Source organism: Aricia agestis, chromosome 9 (genome assembly GCF_905147365.1).
Source record: "Aricia agestis chromosome 9, ilAriAges1.1, whole genome shotgun sequence".
Lineage (NCBI taxonomy): Eukaryota > Metazoa > Arthropoda > Insecta > Lepidoptera > Lycaenidae > Aricia > Aricia agestis.
The window spans coordinates 16762292-16777413 of record NC_056414.1 but is presented as its reverse complement, the minus strand read 5'-3'; the positions used below and the strand labels follow the sequence as shown (position 1 = coordinate 16777413).

Genomic DNA, 15122 nt, shown 5'->3' with positions numbered 1-15122 from the left:
CATTGAAGGTCAAACTAAGGTTAAACATATTTGTTCAAAAATATAAGTAACTAATGGGTATTTTTTTCGTTTATATACAGAAAAACGATCACTGACCTTATTGCTCGAAATGTTTTTGTAATGAGCAAAATTAAAAAAAAATGACAATCCCCATTGACAGATTTGCATGACGTTTCACGCAATTGAAGTCTGTCAATTCAATAGAAAAGATATGTATCTATGCGTCACGTTGCAGTCTGAATTGACCCTTATATCGAGAAAGCGTCGAAACCAAATCGAAATTTATTATAAGATTATTTAGCGTTGTTTAGTATCGCGATAAAATCGCCAAAGTCCATACCCCAGTGACGAGGTAAGTCCGTTATTTACGTCAGTCGAGGGACGTGTTATTAGTATTTTATGCGGGAAATTCGGCACTTTATGCCGACTTGATGCCGTTTGTTATGCCGGGCCAATATATAGCGGGAAGACGAGTAGACGAATAAATTGCGGCGAAAACGCGCGTCGTAAAAGCTACGTAATAACGCAATCTGTAACATGTTTATGTTGTACTTGTATTACCAATTTATTAGCTACTTCGCTAATAAACTACAAAATTCTTCTTTCGTTTAGAAGCTATAATAGTAAAAGAGCTATTTTAAGGGCTATATTTCATCAGACACCTTGGCGGCGACACAGTCGCTGCCAATAAAATTGTACACAGAACTTGAACTAGTAACAGATTGCAAATCATTATTCTAAATCAGTCTTTTCCAAAGTGGGCGGTAACGCCCCCCTGTGGCCGCTGAAGGTCTAAAGAGGAGCGGTGTCGAACCAAGAAAAAAATGGGGGTGTTGTGCTTGGGGGTGATGTATTTAATAGGGATGCATTTTAAATTGAAACAAAGGGGGCGCTAAAATATAATTTTCTCTCAAAGTGGGCAGTAGACAAAATGTTTGGAAACCCCTGTTCTAAATGATGTCGAAAGATATAACCATCGGTTAACAACAATATGCTGAGTCTTTATAACCTTATCAAAACTCAAAACAACACAATACATCGCGATTTTGCTCCTATACTAAGGTCAATACCGCTAGCGCCACGTTTTGACTATAGTTTAATATAATCTCAGTTAATTCCTGTTTAAACACGACTCTCATGACAAACAATTAGCAATAACGAAGACAGAAAGCAAACATGCAAATGCCAGGGCTGCAAAATCAAGCACGATAGTTTAATTAACCGGCGCACAATGTACAACAAATTGATACCGGGCTCCCGCGAGGGTAGCGGTGTTCCAACCTCAAACTATGGTACGATATTAATTAGAATTGCAAAAATAATAATAATATCTATGGACGCTTCACATCACGTCAGTCTGGCCCCGTGCTAAGTACCTGAAGGACTTGTGTTACGGGTACCAGACAACGGAAATATATTTAATACTTTTATTCTATCCATAATATATTTAAGATTTTTGTTATATCATCATTATACATATTTAATACACATTCATGACCCAGTACGAGTAACACTGAAAACTTTTTGTTCCGTCAGCTGGACTCGAACCCGCGACCCCCGGCTTGAGCTGCCATGTTGCCACACTCTCAACTATTGAGCCACAGAGGTCTTCATTGCTAAAACCACGCTACTCTGCCATCTTTGGGTTTCTGTGCAGTTGAAAGGTTAATAAAAAACAGCGGTTTGCTCTCTAGAGTATTATTTAACAGCAAAGCAGCAAACAAGAGCAAGGCAGAAATTAAATGAAACAGCAACAGCAGGCACACATTTTCAGCGGATGAATGAGACTATATTACTATCTATTCAGGCTTCATTCGGGCAGAAATTAATTTATCGGGCAGGGCCCAATTTTTCAAAATAACCTTTGCCATATCAAAATCTTATCTCCCTACCTGCGCCTAGAGACAAGTGTCAAGCGATTATTCAAATCGCATACATTTTGTTGGCGTTTACGATAATCGCTTGCCACTTGTCTAGTAGGGCTGGTACTATTACCAAACCCATCTTAATAATTCTAGAGGTTTTCAAAGCTTAAAGTCTTAACATTTATTTATAAAATTATAAATTAATTTAAATATTTAGTCCTGCTAAAATATGAACTAATATAAATTATACACTATACAGGTAATATTCCTAGTAATCGCTATTTTACCCGAACTGCCTCTTAATAGTTTTCGCGTGGAGTAAACCGCTTAATTATAGTTTGAAATTTTAATTGGATTTTGTAGTTCTAAAAGTAGCACCTGGTTCATAAATACCACTTTAGTAAACTTGTACGGTCTTATCACAAAAAACTAAACATAATATTATTTTGAACAATTGTTTTGAGACCATTATGTACTGAATTTTTCTCTAATCAATTGTTCAACAGGTGTTTAAATCTTTTGTAGTAAGACCGGTAGTTTATAAAATTGATATCCAACTATGTAGCTGTTTCTTCTTTACTTATTAGTTATCACTTTGGCGTGGCTGGTCACGCGACTCAATCGCTTTTTGAAGTGACAACTTCTTTGGTGGTGCTGTGCACTTTTTGGGATGGGTAAAAAAATTAAATACCACATGGGCCATGGCACATGACGTGTTCGAAAATTCGTAAGACGAAGAGAAAGACCGCCAGCGCAAAGTCGGAGAGGAAGAAACATCTCCTCTATTTCTACAACGCAGCGAAAACGCATACCTACGTCGCTGTTTCGTTTTCACTTCTACTAGAACTCCTAACCCGATCAAACTAAGAAATATACCGCATTCGCGCGACAGCGTTAGTACTCGTAGCGCGTTTCGGCCGCTATCATCATCTATATATACTAAAACTTTGGACCCCTTTTGACGAAAAATGCGGAAGCGTAGGTGAATGAAATTTTGCACAGTTATAGTTTATATGGTGAAGGAGTGCATCAAGCTTATATTATTTTGAATGCTTTTATCATACATTTTTTTTATTAACAAATAAAACATTACACACACTACAATGTGCACACTACCATCTTTTTGAATGACAAGCTTATGACAAGCCAACAATACATGATACGAATTATACTCTTTTGTTTATGATTGAAAATTGAAATCTGTTGTCAAATTAAAAATGGATTAATGTTTTTTTAATTAAATCTGAAATAGTCAAGACTTTAAACGGGGAGCCAAAAGAAGAAGATAATTAAAAGGTCGAATTTCGACCATTGGGCGATCTTTAGTTATCTGAATACTGTGTTGTTATTGCTAATAGAAAATAATATTATTAATAGAAAATATTCAAGACGTTCTCGTACCTAAAATACCAGTAGCAGCAAATTATTAAACTGTTTCACGCCATCTTAAACGTAATTCTATTGTCCAGCAAGAATAGATATTAAGAACTCGGTTTCTATTGTAACAAGTTATTTCATTAGATAATAATAAACTCAATTTAGTTATTGTAATTGACATCCACATAGCTAGCACAAGCACGTAGACAAACAAAAGAAACTAAATTTTGACAGTTTTACCGGAAAAACATTGGAGTATAAGTTTCTTTCCTATCTCGATATCTTTCGCTTTTGAAAATCTATAAGTCAAGCATGACGATCCGCTTTTAACATTTAGTTTCTTGATTCTGTTTTTATTTTTATTATGGCACTTGGCTATAAAACCATGGCCAGTGTCGAGTAAATGGCGGCAAATTCAAAAAATCGATGTATAGCAACCCTGTCTATAGCCGGAATTATAGTTTTGATCTACAAACTACGAATAATAAAGTTCCTTAGTTTTTATTATTCGTATTTCGTAGATCAAAACTATAATTCTGGTTATAGACAAGGTTGCTATACGTCGATTTTTTTTATTTTCCGCCATTTACTCGACACTGGCCATGGTTTTATAGCCGAGGTGCCATAATTAAAAAAAAGAACCAAGAAACTAAATGACAAAAAAAAAATTGCCGTTGCTATGGAAAGAGTTTCTTGTCTTTGTCCACTGAAACTCAAGTCGATGGGTGGTGCCATGCTCGGGAATAAGATATTATGTAGACATGGGAAAGAAACTGCCATTACTTTCTTCCGAAGAATCGACTGGGAAACCCCGTAGCACGGGGTTACGCTGTTGTTACTTTAATCAAGGGAACTCCACTCCATCAACTTTTGATTGCTAACTAAACACTTTGATAACTCAAACGCAAAGAAAAATTTATTATGAAGACCATCTAACTGTACATTTCACTCTGGCAAATAAATGATTATTATTATTATTAAAAACTTTCAGGAAAATATTATACGGTACATTTTGTAATGAAAACTTATCTAAATGTTTGCCATAGTCTTAAAATTTAACTTTTGGTATAAAGGCTAAACATCAAAATCGTTGACTTAGTAATTTCTGAGCCTGTGATGTCTTGAGGACTGGCCAGTATATAATGGGTTTTATTTTGGAACCTACCTTTTGTACTATCAGAGAAGTTGATTCCTATGCAAATCGGGGACCTAAGTAGTTTGGTTGCGTTACGTCAAACCCAGCTGACAGATCACAATTAACATTGAATTGACATATTCGACCAAATAACGTTGGTCTGTCAATTGCATCAACTTCCTCGATGTGTAGCGTAGCTACTTAAAAATTATTAATATCTCCTTCTCCTATAATTTGTCAGCTGTTCTTGTAATCAAGAAGCTAAATCAATACTCTGTGCGCCATCTCTTGATATAGTGCGGAACTAAAACGGCCCTTACTGTTTGTTTTGTTTACTTAAGTACCTTTTTTAGCTTTATGTAGTTTTTTAAAATTTAATATGAAAAATATTAATGAAGTAGCTTTTTTTTTTACTTAACGAACCCTCCGGATATATTCCTTAGCCCTGACAACGTGACTGTAAAAAAAATAAGTCCGACGGCAGTATAAAAAGCCGCGGATTTCCTCGCTCGTCCTTTTTTTTTACTCCATCAAAATGTAGGAGTCTTTGACCCCCGTTATAGGTGAGTGAGTGTTTTGTGTGTGTCCGTGGAATTTTCCAAGGCATTTGTCTTTTAATTCCTTTATTCTTGTAATCCAGCTTTATTCTGTATTTCGTTTTAATTGTTGGCGAAAAGCATATTGTATTTTGTCTAAATTGTAAAATCTTTTCTTGTGACTGACCACGTGTTCGTCAACTTTCTTTGTTTCAACTTTTTTGTAATCAGTTCAATTCTTAAACCTTGTAAAAATAGATTTTATTTGAAATATTAACTGTATTAAGCTCTTTACCGTGGTCATACTATTTTATATTTTATTTGTCATAACAAAATTGGCCATGACCTAGTTATGGCAGTCATTGTCAAAAGTTCCATAACCTTTTGTTGTTGTAGCTTTTTCTAAATTTTACTGTTTCTTTTGATAGTTTTTTTTGTGAAATTAATGTTTGTGATGGACTCCGCAACCACGAGTTCGAAGTCTTCGGGTGGAGAATACGTGCTTGCGGGGGGTCATCAACAGCGTGAACACCTGTCCTAAGACTCTTGTTCGGAACATTCCAGGGGTGCTCTGTCCCGGACAACTCTACTCTGCCCTGCTCTGTCCCGGACAACTCTACTCTGCCCTGCTCTGTCCCGGACAACTCTACTTTGCCCTGCTCTGTCCCGGACAACTCTACTCTGCTCTGCTCTGTCCCGGTCAACTTTGCCCTGCTCTGTCCCGGACAACTCTACTCTGCCCTGCTCTGTCCCGGACAACTCTACTCTGCCCTGCTCTGTCCCGGTCAACTTTGCCCTGCTCTGTCCCGGACAACTCTACTCTGCCCTGATCTGTCCCGGACAACTCTACTCTGCCCTGCTCTGTCTCGGTCAACTTTGCCCTGCTCTGTCCCGGACAACTGAGCTACTTTACGGCTGGACATCTGCTCTATCCTGGCTGCTCTATTCCGGCTGCTATTTCCCTGTCCGGACCACTGCTATCTTGCAGCAGAGTTTGGTCGCCTGGAGCCGACCACGTGCTGCTCATGCCGTCTGATTGACGCACCTACCACACACTGAACTAACTGCCACCGACGGGGTCCCGAACATCTCGGCATCAACAGCTGGCCGTCGACCCTACGCCTGTCTGGAGGCTCACGGAGACCTGAGGAGCTGGAGTCCCCCACGTCGCTGTCTGATCTTAATATAAGTGTAGTGTCTCTGTGAACTAAAAAAACTGCGAAATAGACTGAGGCTAGGCTTCGTACCCGCGTTACCCGCTCTCCGACTAGCTAGGTTTCTTTCTTTTTAATAAACTTCTTAAATTGTTATTTCTTTTTTATTTATCTCTTGTCTTCTCTTTCTATTGTCCCTGCTCCGGACCAGGTGACAGATGGTACTTGATAACAAATGCCATTCATTAGGGAATGTATTGAATTGAATGAAGTAACCCGTCGATCGTGGAAAAACGAGATACAATTGAATTTCTATTGTCTCGGTCACTGATGACAGTTACATGGGGCTTGATGAATTTATAATTCTACTTTTTTTTTACTAAAATTATTTATTCTACTAGAAACCGATCAAAACTGTACAGTAAGATTATTAAGCCGAATCAGAAATTCAGTACTCATGTTCCACGTGAATGAATATTCAGGACCAAATAACTGTAACAGTTCATAAATAATGCCGTAGCTGGGATGTCGGAATCGTTGCGGATCGGAATAACAGCATTTATCTAACTCGGCATTTTGCAGCTTCGAAATATGCCGCCGTGGCGAAACACGTTGCCGACTTCAGCTAGATATTACGCTTAGGCCGCGATTGCACGCTCCGGAATTTTCCCGGACGGAGGAATTTCGAATGAAACTTTGGGCCAATTTACAGGTTATGACTCCGTTATGATTTAGCCTCCTGGAATTAATAATATACGTTTACGGTTTATCTGATATATCCACTTTTCCGTTATCATATTATTATATTCATTGTACCATATTTGGTACAATGAATTTACTACAATAGCTATCAGGCTAGTCAGGGCCCCTCTAAGGGCTACTGGCGCCTGTGCGAAAAAAAGAATTTTGATGCCCCTTTAGGCAAGTTTTTTGGGTCCTTGGTTTTGGCGACCCTAAAGATGGCGATTTGGCGCCCCTAGGGGATGGCACCCGTGTGCATTGCACACATTGCACTTATGGTAGCGTCTATACTTTAAATGACTAACGTGATGCTTTACTGGTTTTTCAACTGTATTGATTTAGTTAAGATTTCTAGTGCTACAAATATTAATTTTTCCGACCGGGCTAAGGACAGTGTAGTCTCAGCTTTACACATCACTTCAAAGAACATCAAGAATTTATATTTGAAATTCTAGAAACAGTTATTTTGCTAATAAAATTTTATTACCTTTTCGAAAAAACTATTGTAAAAGTTTTCCTCGATTTTTTATGCCTCTAGCTCTACAATTTGCAACATGAAAAAGTTTCGTAAGGTGTGAATGTGATTCTACTGTGCCTAGTAAGTATGCAGTATGTGTTCGTCTGTGTAGCATGTGTGCAATGTGATTCTACTGTGTCTAGTAAGTATGCAGTATGTACTCTTCTGTGTAGCAACTAGAATATGTGCAATAAGATTCTACTGTGTCTAGTAAGTATGCAGTATGTGCTCGTCTGTGTAGCATGTGTGCAATGTGATTCTACTGTGTCTAGTAAGTATGCAGTATGTGCTCGTCTGTGTAGCATGTGTGCAATGTAATTCTACTGTGTCTAGTAAGTATGCAGTATGTGCTCGTCTGTGTAGCATGTGTGCAATGTAATTCTACTGTGTCTAGTAAGTATGCAGTATGTGCTCGTCTGTGTAGCATGTGTGCAATGTAATTCTACTGTGTCTAGTAAGTATGCAGTATGTGCTCGTCTGTGTAGCATGTGTGCAATAAGATTCTACTGTGTCTAGTAAGTATGCAGTATGTGCTCGTCTGTGTAGCATGTGTGCAATGTGATTCTACTGTGTCTAGTAAGTATGCAGTATGTGCTCGTCTGTGTAGCATGTGTGCAATGTGATTCTACTGTGTCTAGTAAGTATGCAGTATGTGCTCGTCTGTGTAGCATGTGTGCAATGTGATTCTACTGTGCCTAGTAAGTATGCAGTATGTGCTCGTCTGTGTAGCATGTGTGCAATGTGATTCTACTGTGTCTAGTAAGTATGCAGTATGTGCTCGTCTGTGTAGCATGTGTGCAATGTGATTCTACTGTGTCTAGTAAGTATGCAGTATGTGCTCGTCTGTGTAGCATGTGTGCAATGTGATTCTACTGTGTCTAGTAAGTATGCAGTATGTGCTCGTCTGTGTAGCATGTGTGCAATGTGATTCTACTGTGTCTAGTAAGTATGCAGTATGTAGTACTATATTCTGTGTAGCTTGCCATCCATACAATAAATAAATGCGAAAGTTAATATTATAAATGTGAAAGTTTGTTTGTCTGTCTGTCACTTCTTCAGGTTTAAACCGCTGAACCCATTTTGCTGAAATTTGGTATGGAGATACTTTTAGTCCCGGGAAAAACATAGGAAAAAAGGACGGTTCCCGCGCGATAAATATATTTTTGGCGAAACGGAGTTGAGGACGTCATATAGTGTCTTTTAAAATCAGTCAAAAATTACGTCTTTGTTATTTGCGAAGGTAATTACTGTACGTACATAATACAAAAGTACGTACGTAACAAAATATTGTGCCTAAGTACGAATTAAGCGAGAAATATGAGAAACATGTGGCATAAATTGTAATCCTTGGAAGATAGAGTTACATTAAAAGCCAAGACGAAGCCACGATTAAAAGCCACGGAGACAGAACGCTTGAAACATAAAGAATCGGCTCCGGTGAACCAACTTAACTTACGTCAATTTCGAACATTTATCATTCGTTCTTCCCGTGAGACAAATGGCTTTTGAATGAACAAAAATATTTAAATATTTCCGGTGTTTTCAAGATAATATACTTTTTCATGACTTTACTTTTTCAAAAATAAATGACTAACGGCTACCGTGTGTATTAACTGAATTTAATCTGAATATTCAATGTTCTAATATTATTATAAGTACATATACGGCCCCACCACATATTATGGGCCTATATTATAATATTAGCTATTTGACCGAGCTTTGCTCGGTATTCGATAAACCACGAATTAAATGAATTTTCTAAAAATGATTCCTAGCTAGATCGATTTATTGCCCCCGAAACCCCCGAAACTAAGGGGGCCGACCCGAAAATAAGGGGACAAACGAGCAAACGGATCACCTGAAGCAACTACTGTCGCACATAGATACTCGCAACATTAGAATAGTTGCAGATGCGTTGCCGGCCTTTTAATAGGGTATACGCTCTCTTCTTGAAGGTTTGCAGGTCGTATTGATCCGATCGTGGTAAAAGGTCTTGAGACCTTTCACCACGATCGGATCAATACGACCTGTTTTCCAATGAAATGAAACTTTACAATCGGAACATTATTTTAAATGGGAGTCAAGATTTAAAATGAACCTATTTAAATTTGGGTTCAAGTTAAATTGAAAAGTGTCAGACGGAACAATAACAGTGAGGATTAAAGATGTTCTGTATCCGGATATTTTACCCCTGACATGACCTCAATGCTGACTGGATAAGGACCAGTTTCACAAACTCCGAGGTGAAATATATCCGAACGGTCGCTAGACACCGCAATTTCCTCACGCAGTTATAAATTAATTTATAATTGAATCTCGGTCTAATTTACTTATCCCGGGATTCGTAAAAACATTTTAATAAGCAATGAAATCCTTCCGAAATGTTTATTTGCGCTCCAAATACGAATTTAATTTAAGAGCCGAGCAAACCTACCAAAGGTTAAAGAGTTTTAAATGTTAATTCATACAATAATAATAACTGTATTTTAAAAATATAAAATCGACTTCAAAATTGTACGTAATTGAGAATTAAAATTTCCTATCTCAAAAACTACTGAACCGATTTTGATGAAACTTGCAGCATTCCCTAAGTTGAACAATAGCCAATAACCTAGTACAACAGAAAAAGAATTACTGAAATCGGAATGGTAGTTCCAGAGAAATGCGAACACAAACATAAAAACATACATACATACATACATACATACAATTTTGAAATTTGGCACATTTGTTCAGACGCTGATATAGATTAAGGCTCAAAGCACACCGGAATGGCAGAGGCGAGGCGAGCAGTTTCAGTGTCATATGATTTTAAACTTTATCTTCATTATTGTAATACATAGTATCGCTTGAGAAATCGCCGCCGCCGGCGGCCGCCATAGGCCACGAGCGGCCACACATACAAGCCGCGCGTGGTGCCTTTATATGAAGATAACTTACTTCCCCTGCTTTTACTATGGTTATACAATACCATACAATATATTGTAGTTTGTAGTATACAAGGTGTAACAAAACTAAGTGATAATATTTTAGGATGTGTATGTGTCCCTTTTAAAGAGTTCACTGTGAAAGTAATAGCCCTGAACGAGCAATATTTTTTGTGATTTGTATAGGCAAGCGCCCCCGCGTCGTGGATTTTTCAATACAAAGGTGAAAAAAGCTACTCTTTGAGCGCTGCTACTTTCACAGTGACCTCTACATCGGGGACACATTTAAAATACCTTTACGTATTATCACTTAATTTTGTTACACCCTGTACATACAATTCCATACCTAGATAGAAAAAAAGTTTGCCTAGCGCAGAATGGCTCAACTAACCTCAGTGGTAGTCTTCTTGCACTTGTCGGTGGCAGCGAAGATGTTAAGTTGAGTGGAGCCGGCTCGCAGCGGGCATTGGTCGATGTCGACGCGCCGCAGGTCAATGTCGATACCGCTGGTTCCCCTGGTGAAGAGATAGATGGTGAAAGAGCTGTTGATGATTGTGTCCCTAATAGTACACATTTTGATGATAAAAAGTAATTGATAACTAAGTTAAAATATGACAAGGGAAAGAGAGAGATCTTCTCTTGTCTTGTCTGGGACAGAGGTCCCAGCAGGCTTAGCATGAAAACATTAGAAACGGAAAAGAATGGATATACTGACAGATTTTAATGGCGGATTTCCTTTGTCTATTTGTCACTTTTCTTCCGTAGAAATAAATTTCTATTTCTATGCTGACCACGCAAAGCCTGCTGGTATAGACGATGATCTTACGTAGAAAGAGTAGTTGGCAACCTTTACCCTAGAGCAAGAGGTAATTAATGAGAGATAAAGTCTTTTGTAAATAGATAAAGAGGAAATATTATGCTTAGCAATGAGTTAAGTGACGAGTTAGTAGATTAACATTGTGCCTTTGGCACAAAGTAAGATGATGATGACCAAGTTGTTGGTATGAGTTAGCGGACGAGGATGAGGATGGACTCGGACCTGAGGGCTAAAGACTATAATTCCCTGAACACAAAGTGAGATAATAAAGACGATGAATGAATAAAAACACTTTATTGCGCCAAATTAACAAACAGGACATACAAAACATAGTAACTCAGTGTAAAAAGTACAGAAGGCTGTCTTATCGCTACAAGCATTTTTTTCCAGACAACCTTTATAACCAAATTATAAAATAACAAAAGTAATAGATGATAGGTGACTACATAGACAACAAAGATGTTTTAGATACTTACTAATAAATACGTACAAAAATTATTATTATAAATAGTAACATAATAATTGTAAGTACTATTTTATAACATAAATAAATCTAAATAATACAGTTATTCAGTTATGTGTAAATGGATCGTGGCAAAAAATATTAAAAACGTATAAGGATATTAATATTATGGTAGTAACTAATGAGTATGTAATGAGGGTGCCCCTTTTTTTTTTTTTTTTTTTGAGACGGGGAATGGCTTTTGCGCATGCCGGAGGGTTTGGACACAACTCCTCCGGGTATGTAGGACTCGCTGCGGCCGTAAAGATGGTGAATTGCGTGCGTGTGCCTGCTTATCACCAGCAGGCCCTCCTCGAGCCCATACAGGCTCCGTGGCCGAACAAAGGCCCTTCCACTTTGGTGTCGCGATGCGCGAAGAGTACGCAGCGCATCGCGACCCTCTCGGGGACTCGGTGCAATGGGCGACGGCATCCCCATAATGATGATGAAATGAGGGTGCCCCTAGCATAGAGTTCGATGAATAGAGATTACGTAAAAGATAATGAAATAGTATTAATATGGAGGTGGTTGGTGCACTTAATTTTGTTATAATTTAATATATTATATTTCCTTAATTTCCTTAATAATTAAATAATAAGTTCTCAAATTACACTCTGGATTTATGTTGTGTTTGATTTCGACTGTTGGGATGTATTTGGGAGTTTCTGTTCATCAACCGTTGGATGAACCTTTAACATAATATGGCAATTCACCACTGTCGGAAGAAGACGAAGAAGACATATATTTGACACTTGACAGATGACAAGTGTTTTCTGATGCTTTTTGCCGCGGACCGGGCTTGACGGCTTACGAGAAAATTTTGTTCTGATAATTTTCCTTGAAAAGGCTTAATCCAGCTGGAATTTTTCTGGCATGTTTCTTTCTCTTTTGGTTTTTCAATATAATCGCTGTGAACTTTTTGTGTGGTCGGCCGACCAAAGTGCATCAAAATTCAAGAGTACTTCAGCTACGCTCCGGAGCGGACCACGGGCTACAGAAGACAATCATCTTGCTCCTACAAGATCCAACGGGCTTGCTGCTACTGCAATTGCCTGATGAGCACCCCTGCTGACTATGGAACAGGTTAGTCGGGCATGATACGGATTACGGAGTTTTTTTTTTTTTGAGAACTTTGTATTATCCCGCAGGCAATTTAGCTATTTACACGCTATTGCCTTTCCAGGAGGTATTTTATTATTTATTATAATTAAATTTATATTATACATATATTATATATATAAGTAATTGTTTTATTCATTATTTATAATTTATACATATATATAAATCTCTTTAATTTTGTGGCGGTACCCACAATTCGCCTAACATTCCTGCATCGCGCTATCGAAGTTTCGTAGAACGGCAAGATATATACAACGTCTGAAATGACGTCAGTGGGCTTCGGCCTGACCGAGCATGCTATCTCGCTCGGTCGGAAGATCTTCCTTTTCGGCCGCCACTAACAACGTTAAATTGGTGACCACCGACAAGAACACGCATCCTTCTGGACATCAATCATCATCAACACTCCCCGCCACACGTCAGCAGACATCAAGCATAACCGGGTCGCCTCGACCATAAGCCGCGTTGGAGGTCCGCGCCGGTCGAACCCGCGTCTGGCTTGAACGGGGCAGCCATAGGCTACAACGACCGGTCAGCAAGCAGAGCACGGGGTCCCTCTCCTGGTCATTGCACGCGTAGCTTCGGCCCACACCTGACAACACAAGCGCATCGAAGAATACCACAGGTCTTCGGGGGGGAGTGATGTGGCGGTACCCACAATTCGCCTAACATTCCTGCATCGCGCTATCGAAGTTTCGTAGAACGGCAAGATATATACAACGTCTGAAATGACGTCAGTGGGCTTCGGCCTGACCGAGCATGCTATCTCGCTCGGTCGGAAGATCTTCCTTTTCGGACGCCACTAACAACGTTAAAATTTTATCGTCATATCCTACGAATAAGGGCGCCCTGGTCACCATGGCTTTTTATTTTTATTGCAAAATCGAAATCGGCAGCTCATTATCTATAACCTTCAGTGTAAAAATAGTAAAATGTTAATTTTAATAACCAGTAAATTAAATTTAAAAAAATGCCACATTTCTTAGGTCTTAAATTCCCCGGCGATAAAAGCAACAAAGGCTTCAGGGACCGTTTTCTTGGAGTGCGTGAAAGGGCGCACGGGGCTGGGACGAGGCGCACGCGCCACCACGCCCTTACTCTGCGAACTGGCGTACGCGTCATTACACTGTTTTTTGTGTAAATTACTTTGTGTTAACCGTAAAAGGGAACAAATAGTAAGTATAAAAAATGTTTTACATTCTTAAAAGTAACTGGAAAAAAGACACTATTGCGTCTGTGGACTTTTTCCACGGAATCGTCTCTTAGTACTAGTAATAGGGAATCGTTTGCGAAATTTATTTCTTTAATTTTTCTTTAGTTGTACAGTTATTATTGGAAAAATGATAACATGAATTTGCCTTTTACATACTAACCATTTCGAAAAGTTATATAATTGAAAGTTTATTATGTTTTGTTTTAATTTTGTTATAAAGCCGCAGTGAACTTTGTGGCTTTTTCCGCCGTATAGAAAAATAGTTAAAGGTGTGCTACAAGAATATTTAAATATAAAATAATATTCCACAATATAATTTGAGTTTTTTTTTTGTATTTTTAGGTTCTAAAAAACGAAAACATTCCCCGTTGCCTGAAAGAATTGAAAAAAAAAAGATTCTAAAAAGATTCTTTTTTATTAAAAATTTAGGAAAAGAGCTTTTGGTGTATCGAGAGTGAGTGTAACGAAACTTTTATTTGTTACTATTGATTTTTGGTTAATTGGACGAACTGTGAGTAACTGAACGTACCCAAAATTTTGAGTACATCTCTTGAGCTGTGCTGATGATGTATCATCGGTCATCACACTCTTTCAAAAGGACACGAGGGATGTCGTATATCGTCTCATAAAATAATTTGATTTAGAATCCATACTAATATTATTAATGCGAAAGCGTGTCTGTCTGTCTGTTACCTCATCATGCCTAAACCGCTGAACTGATTTTGCTGAAATTTGGTACGGAGGTAGTTTCAGTCCCGGGAAAGGACATAGGATTTTTTTTTAAAAGTACGGTTCCCGCGCGAAAAATGAATTTTGGCGCAACAGAGTTGCGGCCTGCGGGCGTCATCTAGCACAAAATATTAGCGTTATTATGCTAAGCTGATGTTAAACCAAGAGCCAGAAACAGACAGAGTTTTCTTTTACCTATAATAATTATGCTATACTCGTACTTTCCCATTTATATGTTTGTTTGTCCTTCCTTTACGCCCTAGCGAAGCAACTAATCGACATGATTTTTAGCACATACTAAGTCGAAAGAATGAAGAGTAACAAAGGCTACTTTTGGTTTTGGAAAAACATAATGTTCCTAAAATTGTTTTACGCGATTTTTTAATTTCACGCGATCGAAGCCGGGGGCAAAAGCTAGTACTCATATAGAGGTAAGAACGGCAACCAACTATTATAGAGCTTCGGTCGCAGATACTTTAGGAGGTATCCA

At 38.4% G+C, this 15122-nt stretch overlaps 1 protein-coding gene across 1 annotated transcript in view; it reads right to left on the bottom strand.

Moving 5' to 3' along the window:
• Positions 1-15122, bottom strand: part of LOC121730164 (probable G-protein coupled receptor 158) — a 193799-nt gene that overhangs the window by 42466 nt on the left and 136211 nt on the right. Inside the window, exon 4 of the mRNA XM_042119080.1 lies at positions 10644-10767. Coding sequence (XP_041975014.1) covers positions 10644-10767 — 124 coding nt within the window. The remainder of the gene's footprint in view (positions 1-10643; positions 10768-15122) is intronic.